Here is a 20781-nt window from a genome sequence, read left to right on the forward strand (position 1 = left end):
AGAGGCAGAGAAATGCCTTTCTTTTATCATACATTAGACGTCCTCATCAGCTCTAAATTTTCTTCCTCATTATTGCTAAGCTAATGTCAGATAAAATACTTTGACTGCTGTGATGGCCTTTTACACCTTGTCAGAATCATGACCTATGTGTGGCTTCTTTCCTGAAAACTATTTTACCTTGAATAGCCATGTGAGCTTGAATGGCATTGCCAGCAATTTGACATGTCCCTGTACTGGCTCCAAGTCTAAAACGACAACATCCACTGTGTGCCTAGTCTTATCAATGCATGCATCAGACCTTCTGAGCTTACTTTCAGTCTAAAGTGTTGCACATTTCTTCTGTCACGTGCCCTTCCCTTCATCGGTTTCCTGTATGAAATGCAGTTTCACTGGGAAAAACATATTGGCTTAGAATAGAATTCATTCTCATGCACACTTGTTACCAAGCTTTGCAATACAAGTAGATGCTATTTTAACCTTATAGGGCCTAATACAAAGTGGATTTTGGCAATCTAACTTTATTTGGTTTTAAAAAAATCGTTTTTAAGATAGTTGAAATCAGTTGACTCCGGCTGTTACTCTCACTGAATGTCATCCCCTGGATAATGACTGCTAAGATTGTGTATCCGATTAGTCTGAGCTTTATATATTAAACAACATGTTCAGGGTAGTAACACATTTATTAAAAAGAAAATGCATATTTGCGAGGGAACTTCCAAAGCTGCAATCTCAATTGCTATGGTCTCTTTAAGTAGCTTTCTTATTAAAACAATTTGTTGCAGTAAATGGGAGTAACTAATTTTGACTAAACTAGGGAAGTGCATTATGCTACGCAGACATGTTATGCGTTGCGATTTGTAGGAGCTCTAAGGCTTGCTTATATTATAAAAACAAAATTAGTCCATTTGGGATGGGAAGGAGAATGATACTATAACTGCAAACATTACACTCCAAAAGTGTAGTCTGGCTTCTTCAGTAACGTGTTACATATATAACTAACCAGCTTCTGTTATATCTAGTCAACCTTCCACTGTTCTCTAGATGGTGTTCTCGGTCTTAATTTCATTTGTTACATGTCTTTGAGGGAGAGAGAACATTTCACCCTTGAGGCTTCTTTTGACTGTACTGCAGAAATTCACATAACTTTGTTAATCTCATGTTATATTCACCTACTGGGCTGCTTCTGTATTTTAAGCTAGTGACAAGCCCTCATGTTCTTTGGAACTGTATTGTATGCTTAATTACAATATGGCTAGCTCGGTAGAATAACAGTTGCCCCTCTCTTTTGTTAGTTCAGGCAATGGCAAAAGTTGGCAGAGCACACTTTTGTTCGCCAGTGATGATTAGCACTTAAGTAGCATTTTTCATCTTCAGAATGCTTTGCAAACTACTAACAAAATCCTCACAACACTGATGGATGTAAACCTAACCCAGTATTTTTATTCCCTATTTCAAAGTTGGAAGCCTAGGGGGAGTGATGCAAAGTTTTAGCTGACCCTAGCAAAGGACAGGAAGTTAATATTAGAGCCTGGATTTTAATTTGTTACTTGTTGCTAGCACTCAGTCCACTAAACCCTGTCTTTCTCATTAGTAAGTGATATATAACTGAAAGTTCAATTTCCAGGAATTCTCTTCAGTGGGTAAAGTACTACTGGACCACTTTTATATAGTGTCATGAGGTACAGCACACACTTAAACCTAAATGTCTTTCTGGTAACTTCATTTTCCCTGAGTGATATTTTCATTCTTACATAAATTACTCAACTTAATGACTACGCATTCACATACATGCCCGCTCAACCAAGTTGTTTGCAGTGTTGCTGTAGCTGTATTTGTCCCAGGATAGGAGAGACACAACGTGGGTGAGGTAATATCTTTTATTGGATCAAATTTCTGTTGATGAAAGAGAAGCGCGCTCTGGATCTCAAAAGCTTGTCTCTCTCACTAGTAGAACTTGGTCTAATAAAAGATATTACCTCACTTGCCTTGTCACTCAACCCAGTGTAAATTTCAAACTGAAATGCTCACATTTCCACAAGTTGGCAACTTTCCCATGCAGACTTCTTTTTTTAGAAGGGTTCATTGTTGGCTGCTTTGTATAGACCTAACAAAACTGTTTTTCAGAAAACACTGCTATCAACTCAGAGCTTTAGCCAACATCCACATGAAGATGTTAAGAAAAAATGAGTTTATCCTTTAAGCATAAAACTCAGTTTGCTGCTCTTATTAACTTTTTATCTTCTATTTTTTCTTTAGGCTGGCTGACTGTGGGACCCACCCTCACAAACAGTAACTTTAATGCAGAAACCTATGCCTCCTACTTCACTGCTCCAAATTCCCATCTGACTGGTTGTACAGAAGAGATTGAGCGACTTCGACCTAAGTCACCACCTCCAAAATCCAAGTCGGACCGAGGAGGTGGAGCTCCTAGGGGAGGAGGAAGAGGCGGGACTTCAGCTGGCCGGGGAGAGAGGGGGAGAGAGAGGAATAGAACTAATTTCCGGGGCGAAAGGGGTGGATTCAGAGGGGGCCGTGGAGGTAACCACAGGGGAGGCTTCCCACCACGCTGATTACATTTCAGTCATCTAGTTCTCCCTCTGGTCCTATGTCTCCTCTTCTCCATATCTTTTTTTAGTCTTGTTTCCACCGAGATGAGTCATTCCGGGGACTTTTTTAATTGATTGTGCTTTGTGCAAGCAGTTCCAGATACTTTGCCTGCCCACATCTGGCACATCACCTTACTTGGCAGGTGGGATCCAGCACCTGATGTCAATGAGCTAAAAAGCCTCCTGGCAGCTTTCATGCACCAGGAAGGAGGTCAGAGCAGACTGGGAACATCAGAAGGGGTTAGTTCCCCAAGCTGTGAATTGGATTTGAAGAGGAGTTACTTGCTCTGATCTTTTCCAACTTAGAAAAGAATAAAAAATCTTTCAGCTTTTTTCTTTAACGCTTCCCTATAAATGCTGAACAAATCCTTCCCTTCCCTTTTGTGGAGGTATCATGATGATAATACAGACTTGCATTGTATTTATGGAAGGAAAAATGGCGTGTCTATAATAGCATTTATTTCTTCCTTCCCTATATGCATAACTAAACAGAGAAGTAATATTGAATAAATAGAGCTCTATTTTTTTTCTATTTGTTTTAAATTTCCCCAGTCATTCCTGGGAGTAGTTTTGTAGTAGTTTTATTTTTGACTTGTCACATATATTTAAAACATTTTTATCTTGATGTTTGAACTAAAAAAACCAGAAACAATTTATGTTGTCACTTGTAATGCTTCATGGAAAGCAAAAAGTGGCAGTCATCCATATTTGATCTAAAACTTCTGTTTACGTAGACATGCATTGTTTTAAAGTAGAGAATCTTGCCCATTGCCTGTTAACTGTCTTATTCATGACTAGGGAAAGGCAGGTTTTATTACAAAATAAATGCAGTATGAATAATGAAACAGCCCCAATGGAGGTAATATTTGGGGAAAGGGAGAAAGCCATAAAGAGGAAAAGTGCTTCCAGAGAAATCTGGATAAACTCCACCTGCACAAACAATGCTCAGTGACTGAAAAATTGTGTTTAAGCTTTGAATAGTAAGTGATGTAGGGATGAGAATATCTTACAGAAAATCAGCTTCAGAATACAGCTTCAAAAGAGAAAGTGATTTACCTTTGTTGTAACTGTGTGGTATTTGGTTTTAGAAAAGCCAGCTCTGTAAATCATTTGTACAGTATTTGATGCATATGAACAAATCCTGGCCCCACTGAAGTCCAGGGGATTTTGCCATGGATTTCATTGGCACTAGAATTTGGCCCTGGGACTCTTGTACTGCTTATCTACTGAACTTTTAAATGAATGCCCTGTAAAGTGGCGAATAATGAAATTTCTTTCAGTATTGTTTTTGATAAACATCTTTCCTAATATTTTCTAGAATTATTTGGTTTTATTTAAATGCAGGTTTTATTCGTTCTTCAACTTGCCTTTAAAGTTTCTAATTTGTTGGTTTTCTGCTTAGACAATTCAGCTTTCCTTTGTTTGTAAAGGAACAGAGGTTCCTATTGTCATAATGGATGAAATCTCCATCATTGTTTTGCTTAATATATTTTTTACACACACACACACAAAATATCACCCCCCCCCCACTCTATAATTTGGACAGTTTACTAGACTCTGATTTTAGTAACCCTAAAAGACAATTGGTGATGGGTGAATAAATTTCTCCATTATATACATTGTACTTCTACCTGTGTCACATCTGCAAAGCTGAGGAGTGACTCGAAGTAGAAGTTGGTTGAGTTGGGGTCCTTGAATCCTTGATTTTCTAGATTATCAGTAGCTCATTTGAACATCAGTGATGCTTGTAGCGGATTGCATCTGGAACAAGCCCAGACTGCTTAGTGGTTGTGTGCCACAACCTTGGAATGGTTCTTATTTTTCGCAATTATATTGTGCTCATCCTGTGTTGTTTTAGTAGTGAATATTGTACGTGCTCAGCATTACAGATGGCACCCTCATGCCACTGAAAACAGCTTCTGTAAAGGTGAGGAGGAAAGTGATGTTAACCCAGTGTTTTCTTCCTCTGATTCTTCTTCCTCACGCACTTCTTCTCTACAATTGAAGAACAAGTATTCTGGCATCAAATATGAAAGGAGCATTGAATCCTCGATACTGCACTCTAACCTAAAAATAACAAGGGGAACTGAGATGTCTTGCTTTAGTTCAGCATGGCGGAGTTGGGAAAACTGCTTAAGATGGGAAAGCAATAAATGTCCGTCAATTGCTCTTAAGGTTTTAGCTGCCTTTGGATGCACACTGCTCCCATTGATGCTAATGAAAGTCCCATTACACATTGACAAACAACTTGCTCCTTGTTAACTGATGATGTTGACTCTCAGGAAATATGGATTCTTGAATGTCATCCTGTGCAGTTTTCTGTACTTCAGAGGTACACTAGGGCTGTGTGCCCTGTTATGTCAGCACTGACTGTCTCCATGTGACAAGGTAGTACACTGTCCATATTTGATCTGTCCTTGACTGACAACATTGCAGCTCATTAGAGCTTTGTGGAGGTGACCTCCGTTCATGAGAAACTGAAGTGAGGATATATTCTTTACAGATAGGCTATAAAAATGCCACCATTTGGTAACTTCTGATCACTCCTGGCCTGGGCCATATTTATTCTGAGAGGCAAAGCTTTGTCTCTTGATAGGAGCATTTTCACAGGAGAGGGGTGATAATTGCACTCATCCATAATTGGCTATCAGGTGAGTCTTTTATCTAACATATTTAGCTAATTTGAGCGCTTCCCATTCTTGAAGACAGAACCAAACAAAGTTCTCAATTTCAAATGTCAAATGCTTAATGCCACCTTTCTTATTTCTGCAGCCTGTTTTAGTATAGCTGCTTAGTTCTTGTCATGTCTGTCTGTTCAGGAAGTTACTTGTAAAGTATGATCTTCAAAGTTCTATTTGTGTAGTAAGTGAAGGATTTGACAATTACATGGGCTAGCCGCCTGGGACAGCTAAACGTGCTGCATCAAAAGAATTTTAAAACGTCAGTCGACTGCAAATTGTTCTCTGTAAATCTAGTCATCTTGAGTCTTTTGCTCACATATGCTGTCACTTGTAATAAATTTGCTGAAATGTTATATGTACTGTTAAATTGTTCGAAAAAAAAAAAAAAAGGAAAATGTTTTCAGAATGTCTTTCCATGAAATAGTGTACCATTAGCGCAGCCTGGTTATGTATGACTTAAATATGTGGCCTACAAGGGTTGCTAACACAATGTATATATTTCTACAGTGATTGCTAGAGATCTTCCAAAGGTTCTAGTACTTGTGGAAACTTAGGATATGTCTTTTTGGTACTTTATGTGAAGGTACTGGTGGGTGGAAGGCATTTGTAGGAATTTGAGGCTTGTAGGAGGCCTTTGTCATCATTTTGTGACTATAACTTCAGTTTATGTTGATGTAAGTCAAGTAAATGCACCAGTGGATGAATGGTCTTTGGCCAGTCATAGTGCAGGTGATGAGAGAGTTCCATGGCCAGCCACAGTGCAGAGAGCTCTATAGACATACCAGCTCTCTGAACTTGGACTAGGATTGTTTGGCTTTTTCTCAGCCCATATGTAGGAGTTAAACGGCGTATTCTGTGACAATGGGGTTCTTGTCTCTCTCCATAGTTATATCATTATAAACAGGAATAACAGGAACCTCATGTACACAGTCAAGTGAAAACTTAAAAATCTAAAACTACTGAAATAAGATTTCAGTTTGTGAAATGGACAATAGCACATTTAAAAAGAGATTGTATCCTCTGCCTCTAATACTTATTCCAATATGTTATGCATCTGGAACCTTTTATGTGCAGGGTACTACTACCTTAAACTAGGAACATCTGCTTGCCAGTCTTGACCTTTTGGGATGTGTTTATTACTTTCCAGCTTTCAAAAAATCTCTATAAAGTTTTGAAGTATTTTTGTTCTTTAAGATCCAGACATTGTTGTAATCATGTCCTTGCAAGGGATTGGAGTCTGATCCTATCTTTAAGGTAATTTTGAATACTCTTGAGAGGGTTAAGTGGCGTTCGATCCAACTGCAGTGAATACATCTGGTTGGATTTTTTTTTTCCACTAGCAACCACATTAATTTCTTCATTGGGATCCAATTTATCAAGATTCTTTCATTGGCTTTAGTGACATTTAATGTCAAAGGATTAGTTCCAGTGTTACGAAAACTGTGGCTAGGGGATAGGAAATGTCCATTCATGATTGTATCAAGAACACCCTGAAAAGCTTCATTTTGTTATGGTACAAGCATCTGCTTGTCAGCTTTATCCTTTTTTGACTCATTATGATATATTCTCATAGGGATAATTAGAGTAAATAAAAGCACTTAATAAATGACATCACCTATTTTTGTATACAGTAACAACTGTTCAAAAAAAAAATTGTATGCTGAGAAACTGCACCAAATTTTAGCCAGGTAGGATATTTTAGTAAGGATCTGGAGTTTTAGTTACAATCAAAAAGATATAGAAGAGCCTGTTAAAGATTGTTTAAAATGTTGAGAAAGTTACCTGGTCTCTCTGAAGTATAAGTGGGCTTTTATTAGTCTGATTATTTTTGGTGGTATGTGGTATTTTGTTTTCTATTGTAAGATCTTGTTTGCAGTTGCATATAACTTTACTAGGCTTAACCTGTTAAGGCTGAAAATTCCCATCTGCTTTGTTGAGAACCTCTCACAACTCCATTCTGTGGAACTTGAAATGTATCGGGGTGGGATGTCTGTATGTCCTTCTGTTACAGAAATGTTTGCATGTGGCCAAGTTATAGGCCTTTGAAAAAATTGTGTATGTTCAATAGAGACTTGTTAGAGATTGACAGCTAAATTCTCTGAAGCATGCTCCAGCCCCTCACAGCTTCCACATGCCAATTGGACTGCACATGTGCCTTCCCTATAGAGTGGTTGAACATACTCCATTCCAGGGCTGCAGTGGCTGCATAGGACTTTCTTTGCAATTGTTCTGGTGGAGGGAGAACAGGGAAACTTTTTTTTTCCTGTGTGCCCAATGCCTTCCCTACTGCATGTGTGGTTAGTGAGGAGGAGGAGTTGGCCTGACTTGACTGTAGAAAGGCGAGAGGTGGAGGACAGACAGACGGGTAGAAGCTGGCAGGAGGCGGAGTTCAGGGACAGGTGCTGGAAAGGGAAGTGACAGGAGCAGAGGGGGATAGTAACAAAAGGAAGAGAACTGAGGGGGGGTGAATAGGAGTGGCAGGGACTATAACAGCAGGAGTCAGGCATGGGAGTGATGAGTAGGAGCTGGGAGGGATAGTCACAGGGGAAAATTGGGGAGTAAGGTGGGTAGGAGCAGAAAGGGAGAAGGAGAGGGACAGGGCGGAAGGGTCTGTAACCACTAAAGCACACTCTCCTACAGGACCTGGAAAGGAACCCATTTTTCCTTAGTCTCAACTTTCTTTTGCTGTCTAGCAAACAGGTGTGGAACCCACCGGTAAAGTATGTTTCCATCCCACTCTAATGGCAGGTACACATAGAAGATACTTCATTAATTCAGGTGGCAGAGGACTGGTATAGATTTAAAGTTCCTAGCCCTGCTGGTGGCCCATGTGGGGTGTTCAGGATGCCATTTTTTTTTATTTACATTTTTTAAATTTAGGAAGCTATTTCAGAAATACTATGCTAAAAACATTTAGGTTTGTAAAGCCAAGCACTCAGAAGTTAGGAAATGCCAAAGTTAGGTTCCCTGTGTGACATCTTTTGTGTATGCATTATGACACATTCTTTAATTACATGGTCATGTATTGTTTTTTCCACCAGACTCCTGCCTCATTCAGTGAAAAGGATGGACTGTGCTCTGGGAATGAATGAGTTGAGCAGTAAATAAGGGATCTGTAGGACCCCTGCCTCATTAATTGTGAAAGTTGGAAAGTGGAAAATGAGGCCAGGGGTCCAGTAGGAAGAGAAAAGGTAGTTTTGTGCTTCAAGCAGTTGAATGCTGCCCCAAAGAAGTGGGTTTTATCCCTGCTTCTACCACAGAGTTCCTGTGTGGTGCTGAGCATGTGTCCTAAGCCAAAATGTTCCCAGGCAACCACAGTTAGTTCCTTATTTTCTGGGTACCGAACCCTGAGGACTGACTTGTATCAGTAGTGAATGCTCCAACTCCTGCTATGGACAGTGAGCTTTCCTCTGAACGTACACTGTGCTAAGTACACTGAAAAACCAGGCCCAGGGATTCCCAGATTGAGTACCCAAATTAGTTGACGCTTCTGGCAATTTTGGCTTTAATCTCTGTGCCTCCATATCCCCTGTCTAAAATGGGGATAATACCACCTGTTGTATGAATTTAGATGAAATAAATAGGTCAAAAGTGTTAACATAACTTCGTCACTGTCAAGGATTAAACAAGGTCGAGTTTCGTGTACAGAGACCTCAGCCTGTCCAATACTATAGCAAAGCAACCATTACAAACCCTTTTAACTTTTTTATTACAGATAGAGAAGGAGGAAAAACAGTTTAAAGCATCGGACATGTAAAGTGTTAGGTAAGGCTTTCATTTTAACAACCTTTCTTGTCCCTTTTCCCTTTAGCTGGAGAGGGTTACCAGGAAAAATAAACCCTTGTCTGACAGTCTCTTAGATGGTATTAAAGATCATAATTGTCCTTTTGGGGAAAAGAGAAGTTAATTGAGATGGACAGGAACAACTGCTGTTACACTGATCCCATTTCATTTCAGATGTTGTTTGGGAAATCAGCTGGAGCTGGTAGGGATGGCCATGTCATCTGGAACCCTGTGTCTGGCCTGATCTGGTCAGAGCATTCCTTAGGATAGGGATGAAGAAGGGAGATGGTGGAGGTGATATCTGGGATGGTGAAGCTCATTCCAGTAGCCTTTGTTTGTCCCCACCCTCCCCAAGTCTCTCTCTTTTTGTTTTTTTTAAGTATAAAGCAAATGGCAGATGGAATAGCTCACCTAATTTTTTTTCTACCGATTAGGCCTAATATCTGCCATACAAATTTTCATTCATTAATTTCTGGTTCCACACCTCCTGTTTTTAGTAAGCATAATTTTAAGCATCTGATGAAGTGGGCTGTTGCCCACGAAAGCTTATGCTCAAATAAATTTGTTAGTCTCTAAGGTGCCACAAGTACTCCTGTAATTTTAAGCATAATTATCACCATGGCCTTTTTTGTTTGGACTAATTTAGTCTGTATGGTTCTCCTGTGCCTGTTTATAATATTATTGAAAGCAACTTAACAAATGTTAATGGCAAGTAAGTTATTATAGGTTATTGTTACATCTTCTGAACTTTGATATACTTTTTACAGTTGAGTTAACAATTAATGAAAATTCATCGGCCCAATAACCAGAACATAATCCCTCTTTTTTTATGGACTAATTTTGCCTAGGATTGGATATTTGTTCCTAAAATCTTATTTATAAAGAAAAATCATAACTGTATAAAGGAAAAGGGGTGGGGGGAGTACTTGGTTATATTTTAAGGTTTGCAAATTCCTTATCGCAAAGTTTGCATTTACAGATCTTACTTGATTACATATTAAACTTTCCAGATGTGAACAAAGTGAAGAGCTTACAACTCACTTTATTTGTAGCTAAAACAAAACTTAGAGCTGCAGCTGTTATGTCTGTAGGATGTTTTAGAACAAACCAGCTTTTATCACTTCTTTGGCTGTATGCCCAGAATGGGCAAAGATGGAAAAAACGTTCCCCCCTTTTTGCTGTTTGTACAGTTAAAGCTGTACATTTATACAAACCATGAAAATTGTATGCATTAGTGGTTAAACTTGCTCACTTGTAGCCCTGATGGCATTTTTTCCTTCAAGTGTCTTGTTGCCTTCTTTAAAAAGAAGCAACAAAATGATGATCTTTCAGAACCACTTTTGCATTTGTAATTTATTAGCAACACCCAAAGTTGGGCAAAAACAAAACTTAAAAACAAAAAATCAAGTTTGGTGTTGAAAGAGCCCTCTGTTTTGGTGGTTTGAGATTTATTTATTTATTTATTTTTTTACTGTCAATGTGATAGCAGCCTTGTATTAAGTTGGTATTTTGTTAACAAAGGGGGTTACCCAAGATGATGTTTTAGAAAAAGTTTGCTTTAATGACTTGACTTTTTCAACAATTTAAAACACTATTTTTACAACTTTTCTTTTTCTTAAAAATACTTTTAAGTATTATTTACCACAAAGCACCTAACCTCATAAGAAAGTGTGTGGTGAAGATAAATTCAGTAATAGTTCATAAAGAACTAACATACCATATAACAGCCTATGAGGAAATCAATAACTTTGTATTCAGTGCAGGGCTTGGATGGTGTGTAATACATAAAGCCTGGGGCCACACACTGTGAATGATGAGGATTTAAAGAAACGCTGGATAATAATCCATTAATTGAACACTGTTCGTGCTGGGCAGTGGAATGAAGCAGGAGTCCTGGGGGGCCAGGCAAAGAGTGTGATCCTGTAATTATAGGCTGTCATAATGCACACAGGGGGCCAAGTTTAGGTTCCACAGGCAGTCTTAATACTGACACTGCCTAACTTCTGAGTACTTAACTTTGCAGCCTTAAACTTCTGTTGATGTAGCTTTTGTGCCTGTTCAGTGCTATATTAAAGAACAGTATCCACAGGTTTCACCTGGATATATGATGAGCATATATGGCTTTGTTCCATCAATTGGTGAACAACTGTAAAGCTTACCATGGCTCAAAACCCCAGTTCTGGGCCTACGTTCTGGGCCTACATCAGGTGCTGGATGCATTTTTGGTTCCCTTCTGGAGCAAGGTAAGGATTTTTCCCCCCCTCCCTTGAATAATGAGGTTCCAAGGGAATGTCAGGACAACCTAATGTAAACCTTTTAAATAGATCCATTTAGCCCAGTTTCTTTAAGATTTAGTGCATCTGGTCAAGTCTTATTAATCTCTCCTCATACGGCAGCCATTCCATGGTTAGGGGTATGGAACGGCTACCGTATGAGGAGAGATTAAGAGTGGGACTTTTCAGCTTGGAAAAGAGATGACTAAGGGGGGATATGATAGAGGTCTATAAAATCATGACTAGTGTGGAGAAAGTAAATAATGAAGTGTTGTTTACACCTACTAACACAAGAATTGGGTCACCAAATGAAATTAATAGGCAGCAGGTTTAAAAAAAAGGAAGTATTTTTTCACACAATGCACAGTCAACAAGTGGAACTCCTTGCCAGAGGATGCTGTAAAGGCCAAGACTATAACAGGGTTCAAAAGAGAACTAGGTACGTTCATGGAGGATAGATCCATGAATGGCTGTTAGCCAGGATGGACAGGGATGGTCTCCCTAGCCTCTGTTCGCCAGAAGCTTGGAACGAGCGACAGGGGTTGGATCACTTGATGATTATCTGTTCTGTTCATTCCCTCTGGGGCACCTGGCACTGGCCTGGCTCCGAAGCCAGGATACTGGCCTAGAGGGACCTTTGGTCTGACCCAGTATGGCTGTTCTTACGTATGTAAGGGACTGTGTGGGCAAGAGCTGTTCTATGCTATATCCTAGACTTTTCTCCAGCTATGGACAAGGTTCATCAGGAGGTAAAAACAAGAGCTCCTTAGCATTCAGATTTATGCCACTTCAATCACCTGGGACCTTACTAAATGGGCTGTCTGTCTTTAATTCATACAGTGGGTATGCAGAGGCCTCTTAAAATCTTATGTTTGACTTCAGCTGTTTGGGTTGCTGATCTGACCATTAACTACAGTCTCTTTAGGGGTGGGGTTTTGTTCACCCCAGCAGTCTGTCCCAGCTCAACACTGCTTTGCTTTCATCTTCCACTTTGCCTGAGAAAACTAGTGTTCTACTTGACACGACTCAGGTTCTTTCTACAGTGGAAGCTGTACTGTGCAAGATACAGGTGAGTTAAAAGCATAGGTGTGACTTGGAAGGTTCTAGCGCTTTGAAAACCACTTTGGACCTGCTGATAAAGCCATGGTATAGTAGACTACTGTTCGTTATAGGAGTTGGTCCATAGCATCTTTTGTTCACAATTTATGGGATTTTGCTTTTTCCTTACCAGGAGAAAAATCCACATCTTGACAAAATAAACCTTCTGTCAAAGGTTTCTTCCATGTTTTGTTTCACATTATAAACTGCATTTGTCTTTAGTGGTCGTATGCTTGTTTGGCAGAAGAATGTTTTGACCATTGGTATCAAGTTTAAAGGTAAGTAAATCTTATACTTATGTGCTACTATGTCAACATTATATAGTAGGCTTCTTTTGTAATTATTAGGATAGGGGAAGTGTTATACTGCAGGCACAGAAAACAAGGTATTCAGATTGTTTTTGGCATACTCAAACTTCATTTCCTGAGGAGTATTGTAACCAGTACACGGGCTGCTTTTATGAACACTAAATTGTGGCACAGACAAGTTTAGCTACAGCATGTGTGTTTCCTTCTTTGGGCTTAAACCTGCAGGATGCTGAGCAATCAGCCACATGCTTAACCTGAAGTACATGAACAGTCCCACTGACTTCTGTGGAATTATGCATGTGTTTAAGTGCTTTGCTGGATCAGGGCCAGAGCACTGAATATCTTGCCAGTTCAAGTCCTGTGTCCGCATCACATCCTTGTTCTTTTACTGAGCAAGATAGTGCTGAGAGGTGTATTACTGGTCCAATGAGAGCCCTGCCCTGTTTTGAAATATATTAGGATTTTATGAGACTTATTGTGAAACGTTGCTTCCATATGGAGAGAGTATGATCTCATGTCTCCTATGCTGGTAACAGTCCCTGTCCTCGTCCACCACACATGCCCTTTCTCCTCCTTCCCAGCTTCTCCTCAAGCAATCCCACTTCCCTCTTCTATTTATAATCCCACACCTTTCCTTCTATGAGCTATTAACCAGTCTTGTTTTGTTTAGATTCTAAACTTATTTGGGGATCAGAACATGCCTTACTCTTTGTAAAGAGGTATGTAGACTTAGTGCTGTGTAAATTATTTTAAACTTAGTCCTGGTCTATACAGTTTTTGTACCAGTATTAACTGTTGGGGGTGTGTGTGTGGTGGTGTTTTTTTTTTTATTTTTATTTTTTACTGATATAGTTATGTATCCACCATAGAGGTTGTGGTAAAAAGATACATTGGTATATCCCATTATTCCCCTTCCCCTGTGAAAATAAACTATACAGATATAAGCACTTTTAAATCAATACAACTGTGTCCGCCCTAGGGGGTATTGTGCTACTTCACTTATACTGGTGCAGTTAAAGCAGTACAACTTCTGTCTGTAGACAAGAGCTGAAAGGTGACTGAGGACTGATCTACACTACACAGTTAGGTTGAGGTAAGGCAGCTTATATCAACCTAATTGTCAGTTTCTACAGTACAGCCTTGCTCCTGCCAATGTAAGTGCCTTACTACTAGACCTCCACGAGAGGCGTAGGGCTTATGTCAGTGTAGTTAAGATGACACAGTGTCTGTGTAGACACTGCACTACTTGTTGGCTGTCTTGTCAATTTCATGGCAGGAGCTGTGAGATTGACAAGAAAGCCTAGCAGCTAGAGTCCAGCTGCCCCCCACTTTCCTGAACAGCCGGGCAACTGGACCCTGCTTCTGGCTGGGAGCAGGGAGGAGAAACCCAGGCAGCTTCCCTCCCCCTCACTCTCTTGCTCCCAGCTGGGAAATTTGGCTGTCTTGTCAATTTCATGACTCTGGCCTGAAGCTGTGAAACTGACAAGGCTGCATGGCTCCTGGCAGGGATCAGGCAGGGGCAACCAACCTGCTGGGAGCCTGTGGGGAGCTCCTGGCAGGGAGCTGCCAATGGACCCAAGACATAGGGCTGTCAGCTCCCCACACTGTCCCTATTAGGTCAATGGAAGTGCTGCTAGTGAGGATGCACACCACTGATCCAAGGACAGCTTGTGGACATGCACCACTGCAGCAATTACTGTGGTGGTTGTAAATTGACCTACTATTGGTTGACTTATGTTTCTAGTATAGACATGCCCTATATAAGTGCTGTTCAAAAAAGTGGAATTAATAACTGGAGCATGTAATGCAATGACATGTAAACACATCCCCTCCCCCCCTTAAAGATCTCTTCCTATTTAAAATGTATTTCTGCTTGTCTTTTCTATTTTGCTCTGTCAAATCTTAAGTCATTCTTAGATGAAGATTTGTCTGTTCTCTCTGCCAGAACCCAGCTCCCACACAGAAATGATAAGACTCTTCTGGGCAAAAAAGTTTGTGCACATAAATCAGACAAATGCTGAATCCAATTCTGCTTCTCTTGAACTCGCATGCAAACCTCCTACCGTCTTTCAATAAGAGAAGCAGGCCATGGCTACAGCTACATTTGCCTATGCAAATATTTTATTTTACAAATGATTGCTGCACAAGTGCAAACAATTATGGCCATATAGCCCCTAATGTCAAGTAAAAAGCTCTGTAGAGTTTGCTTTTATTAGACAGTAATTGAGGCTCCTTCATGCATTGAACTGAAGACTATTGGCCTTGTAGATGCTGTTATGGTGGCAGGCCAGACAGATATACCCAGGTTTCACTGAACTGCCATTTCAGACTAATTCACGGAAGCCAGTGGCTATAAAACCTAAACAATTTATGTATTAGCCATCTGAAATATCCTTGGTGCAAATGAGCTCCCAATATTGAATTTTTTAAAAAAAATCAAGATTTGACTTGGGGAAAATGTGAAGGTTTGTCTAAATAATTAGCTAGTATACTGAAAGCAATTGCATGGAACTTGTCAGTGTATTAGATTAGAATAGACTAGGCTACGTGCTTTTTTGTTTCATAAATAGAGAAGTGTTTGAATGAAATAGCCCTGTGTACAGCTTTCTAGTAGCTTTCATTAAGGTAAAACAAACCAAATGTCTTGTCTAGAGAGTAATTCTGTATATAGTAATAAAACCTATAATTGAAACATGATTCTTGAAATGGTAAGGCAGCGAAGGAAACTGTTTCTCTTTTTATCTTGTGAGCTTTGCACAGTAGATTAGGCAGTAACTCCACATGGTGGAATAGAAGTGAAACTTCAGTTACACTTTTGAGTTGTCCTCAACTTTACAGACAACATTGGTGCATTAAGTGGCACCAAATGGTCAAAATAAGATTGGGAGCACATTATGCTAGATGCTCCTGTGTCAAAGTTTATTCAGTCTTCATAGACAAAACAAAAGGCAGGAAGGGCTGAGGCAAAGGTGTGGTGACTGTTCTGTTCCACCTGTGTGATACTGATATTGTATATGCACAGCATGAGGATTTACTACCTTAGTCTAGTTACAGGGACTATGAATGAAGGTTACATTTCAAAGCTGCCTCTCTCTCTCAAGGCCTTTTTGCAGAGATACTATATGAAGATCTGAGCTCATTTAACAGTACGTGTTAGTGAATTTAGTCTAGGCTCCTGTCCATTAGCCGTTGCTCTGTCTCAGTTCAGTTGGTTGACTAGTTATTGCAAAACTGGAACCCACAGAACTTGACTCTATTTCTGTGGCTAAGGATAAATACTTTTGGGGGACGTGGGGTTATCAGCCTTAACATAGGACAGAGGGATTCTCAACCATCCTAAAAGATAGGCTTGTACTCTTTTATGTAAAAAACTAAACAGATTTGCTGATCTTCTTTAAACTCAGGTCTTGTTCAGTCTGAAATATTCTATGGGGACTACAGAACTAGTGAAATGTCACAAGAGAATGAAAGCTAAGCAAATGAGATGGGAAGAGGGTAATCAATGTTACATTTGTTAGCTCCAGTTTTTGAATTAAATAGATGTTCTCTGTACACAGCATCTAATGGCCACTTTGGATAAAGGACTCATTCAGTATCCCAGCACCTTCAGTTAAAGTGAGATCTCACAATACACCAAAGCTGTCCGGCGGCAAAGTCTGGAAAGACTAGACTTGATTATGTCCAAGGTAAGTGTGTGGGTTCTTCCCCTCTCGCTTTAAAATATCTTCAGGCTGCTTTTACACAAAGGAGTTTTTAAAAAAGTCTACAACACTATATTCCAAAAATCCTTGTGGGTCATCTTTGATAGAGAACTCTGGCCCAGCTCCCCTATCCTGCCTGATCACATAGTATGCCTGAGCTACCTACAGCAGTTGTTTGTTAGGAAAAAGAACGAGGAAAATAATGCATTTTTAGGTGCCTTCATGCAGTTTATCAGCTAAGAATAAGGAGACTCAGCAGTCCACCATCAAGTGGTCTGCAACTGCCTATGTTAATATACTATATTGTGAATTCATGGCAGAGCTGAGGGACTTGTTCACCATTCTGTGTGATGGTGACTTCAGTAAAATGAACTCTTTTACAAGCAAGGTGGTATTTGAAGATGCTACTCCTAATACAATGTGACTGATCTGTTCCACATGTGTTAGTGATATTGTGTATGCACAAGGTCTGGATTTACTACCTCAGACTAGTTAGAGACTATACATAACTTTCTCTGTTTATAAAGTGCTCTTTCATCTCAATGTTGAGCCCCCTCTCTCTCAAGGCCTTTTAGCAGAGACAGGCCATCCCTAATGATATTATATGAACATCTTAGCCCTTTTGACAGTCGTTTTTTCTTCCTCTGTCTGCGGACAGCCTGAAATCGTGGACCTAAGGAGTGAACCAGCATAGTCTAAGTAAGTATATGGCTTTTGTTGCTGTAGTGTCTCTTAACACATCTGCTGAAATGGGACAGATTTTTATTCACTTGACAGAGGAGGGAAACTTGAAGTGTGATAGACTTCTCTGTGACCTATGTCACTTACTCTGTGGCTGAACCAGGAATTGAACCCAGGTCTTCTAACTTTCTCCAATGCTATAGCCACTAAACTGTGCCCGCTACATCCTTTATAGTGGCAAATTCATCTTAATGGATATTAACCCAAATATGAAGCCAACAATTTAAATGTCAGTATTAACTTTCACTGAGCTTTTGCAGAAACATTCCACAGTCAAACTGCTGCTCTCCTGGGTTCCCAGCTGTCAGATTCTCCAGCTTCCCTACCCTGAAAACCTTGATGTACGTACGTTAAGTTTGGCATACTGAAGATGTTGTAACACTTAAATTTAGTACCAAAAGGGAAGCAGTACTGTTGATTGTATTTTTTTTTTTTTTAAGAACTCCCTGAAGTTCCCACAATACTTCCAGTGTGCTGCAGAAGACTGCCCCAGAATCCAGGGACTTAGATCCAGCTTGCTGCAGCATACACCATCGGTGCTTTTGTTTACTTACATGCAAAATTCACGTACTTGCAGTGGGTCTCCTTGTTATGACAAAAAGAATCTGCTACACTTTGGTGCTGCTAGAAATAAAGTTCAAATTGCGAATGCTTACACTAGGCAGAGCGTCAGGAAACTACTATTGCCAGAGTATCTGAGAAGGCAGTAAAATCCTGAAGTGAAATAAGTGTGTATCAGGAAAACGCCTAACATTTGGAACTATTTATTAGAACCAAAAATTTGTCTGTCTTTACTGACTTTAATGGGAACAGTATTAGACTATGGCTTGAGTGCCTTTGCAATTTTTGCAATGCAGTATAAATACCTCGATAGTGCTATACAGCAACATGAATGGAGGCTGCCAGCAACTTTCAGTCACTGCTTCCTGAGATGAAAGACTCATCCCAACCAAATTTCCAGAGGTATCTTTACAAAACTCTTGAAACTAATAACCAGTGACAGTGAGCCTAGTTTAGTTCCATCTCTCCTCACACCTGAAGTCCAGTTCAGGTACTGGCATACAAAAACTTCCACAGCTCCAGTCTCTTGTATTGTCAATAGCTGTATTAGTTATTACAGTGGTAACTGTATGAGACAGTTTGCACACTACCAGTGGAACAAAGCCCCTTAATTGTGTGTTCTGCCCAAATGCTGAAGAGAGACAGCCTCTTACACGGTGATGTGCCAAATCCTTAACTGAGCATATGACAAAGAATGAACATTAATACACATGATAGTAATGGTATTTAATAAACATTTGTTTACATTTTTTAAAAAGTTGCTGGTGTAATTCATAATGTACACTGAATTGGAATGGCAACAAATTCCCATCTCTCTCTGAAGAAATATCAGATTTAGTTCCCAGTTGAATTTAGTCTAGGAGGGTTCTTTTGTAATACTTGACCAAGGGAGCTTTCAATTCTTTGCAACCACTTTAAACAACAACATTACATGATTTTCTAATTCACTTGACATGCTAAACATTTCTTAAAAGGCACGTAATTTTTTGCAGGTTTCTGAAGTTTCTCCTCTACATTTTGAGGACTAGTTGCTTTCCTTTTACAGTGTTTGGGAAGAGAGAGTTCCAAAATTCTTCTAAATTGTCAGGACAAGGTCTGCAGGTGAGATTTATCATCATGTTCTCATCCTATGTGAATGCATTAACAGTTTGATATGAAGAGACTATCTAATCAACAGAACACTTAAAGCGAACTGCCTTTTAATCTTCCAAATGCTGCCCTTAATATCAATCAGTGATCTAGCTTTTTTAAAGCAATAACTGTCTTAATATATTTGAGTTAGATGGTCACAGAAATACACAACTAATATGTAAATAAATAATGTTGCTTCCAGCATCATATGTGACCTTTGGTTAAAACAAGTGCTAACAATCCTTGGAGTTTCAAAAAGACACATATTCAAACCACAGTTGTATTTCAAATTTTTCTTAAGTTAAAAGTTATGAATATTCTAGTTGGTAAATAAGGATTGTAATATTCAAACTATACTGAATTTGATTTCTGATTAATATAGTTAAGATTTCAGAATTATAAACTTTTTTTATAGGAAGTAGACCAAATTTACTATTGTATTGAAGAGACACTAATAAATATAAAGTGAGTCATTTACTAATGAAAAGACTGACAGTAGCAGCTAAATGTACCCGCCAAATCCAGGGTAATTTTTGTTGTACTTATTACTGCTCTTCCCTTCTTTCACTGCAGTTTCTATGGGCCAAGTTCTGTCACCTATATCTCCTGAGCATGATGGAAAGCCAAAAAGATGGGACCAGTTGTAGATAGACTTCTGTATCCTTGATTATCCACACATGGATGTAAGTCAATGGAGGCAGACCATTTGCACTCTGCCTCCCATACAGAGCGAGTTCATCTACCAAGACTGCAGTAGTGACCCTGTGTAATTTCTGAAGCCTCACCCCAATCATGTGCAAAGTTAGCCTAGCTCACCATTACTATTGCACTCCCATGGTAAACATTTTAGTGAAGTGTCTTAAAAGAGGGCTGCAGTCTTGCATATAGGCTGTTCGGGATCAGAACTAGCATGTGTACACATGCTTATAGCTCTGCAGCTGGTTAAACAGAAGTAGCTCAGTGTGTAACACTTCTTTTCTTTAACAGTGCCATGATGTGTGAGAGAGGGATGAATGCATTTCACCATAGGCACTTTTCTGGAGATGGACCAGCTGCCTGAACAACATCCTTCACTGTGGTACATGTAGAAGGTGAGCCAAAATTAGCCCTAGATAATTTGCCTCTGCAGCAGTAAATATTTGTATTTGTCAGGGAATTACTTTGCTGTATGCTTCATTGGGTACAAGTAGATATTCAGATTTACACAAGGGAACATATAATGATCCTAACTGCTCAACACAACCGGAAAAGGTCCCCACGGAAGCCCACTTGAACAATGTTATTGCAAACTGGATATTTAATGGAGTTGATTAAACATCACAATGTGTAAAACTAGTTTTTTCCTCAGTTATAGTATACTTTACATGAATAGCAAAAAGAATAGATTAGATAATTGAGGACATTGGAATGTTCTGTGAATTATATTTAGGAAATGCAACCCCTATGCTTTCATCTGTCAATTAGAAACAGGCACTCTTTAAAGCCCCTCCCAAAGATTTATACCTGAGTGCAGAATTTCCTACATAACCTAGATACTCTGAAAGTGAGCACTAATATGTGAAGTTAGAAACTGTACACAAATAGCATAGGAAAAACTTAGTTAAACACTACATGGAGTTAGTCACCAAATGAAAGGAATATCTGATGAAGTATATGTCAAGCTTCCTTTTAGCTGAGCAACTGACAGATCTCTTTATGGACACAGCATAGGAAATCAACATAAGAAGCTCCTCCATAAAGACCTTTGTCTTCCACCAGGTATTGTCGGAAAAGCATTTCTGCTTGTTCGCGTTGCTTTGCTATTAGCAGCTGGAATGAGAAATACTGATTATTCAAGATATAGCAATAGTTGGTTGATACTGTATTTTCAGAGAAATAGTTTTGTGCTTTACACACAC

General features: G+C 39.4%; 2 protein-coding genes across 10 annotated transcripts in view; one reads left to right on the plus strand and one right to left on the minus strand.

Annotated features, from left to right (window-relative positions):
* Positions 1 to 20781, plus strand: part of METTL14 (methyltransferase 14, N6-adenosine-methyltransferase subunit) — a 65585-nt gene that overhangs the window by 32254 nt on the left and 12550 nt on the right. For 2 of the 8 annotated variants that reach the window (XM_050946531.1, XM_050946537.1), the window contains exons 11-16: positions 2257 to 13842; positions 16307 to 16435; positions 17109 to 18154; positions 18745 to 18853; positions 19457 to 19566; positions 19871 to 19974. In XM_050946531.1, the coding sequence (XP_050802488.1) occupies positions 2257 to 2570 (314 nt within the window). In that variant the 3' untranslated portion in view covers positions 2571 to 13842; positions 16307 to 16435; positions 17109 to 18154; ... (1 more) ...; positions 19457 to 19566; positions 19871 to 19974. Of the gene's footprint in view, positions 1 to 2256; positions 13843 to 16306; positions 16436 to 17108; positions 18155 to 18744; positions 18854 to 19456; positions 19567 to 19870; positions 19975 to 20641; positions 20732 to 20781 lie in introns of all 8 variants that reach the window. The other 6 variants (XM_050946536.1, XM_050946532.1, XM_050946534.1 and 3 more) reach the window with 6 other exon arrangements.
* SEC24D (SEC24 homolog D, COPII coat complex component) overlaps positions 19528 to 20781 on the minus strand; it is a 91386-nt gene continuing 90132 nt past the window's right edge. For both annotated transcript variants that reach the window (XM_050946263.1, XM_050946262.1), the window contains exon 23: positions 19528 to 20692. In XM_050946263.1, coding sequence (XP_050802220.1) covers positions 20552 to 20692 — 141 coding nt within the window. In that variant the 3' untranslated portion in view covers positions 19528 to 20551. The remainder of the gene's footprint in view (positions 20693 to 20781) is intronic.

Source organism: Gopherus flavomarginatus, chromosome 3 (assembly GCF_025201925.1).
Source record: "Gopherus flavomarginatus isolate rGopFla2 chromosome 3, rGopFla2.mat.asm, whole genome shotgun sequence".
Taxonomy (NCBI): domain Eukaryota; kingdom Metazoa; phylum Chordata; order Testudines; family Testudinidae; genus Gopherus; species Gopherus flavomarginatus.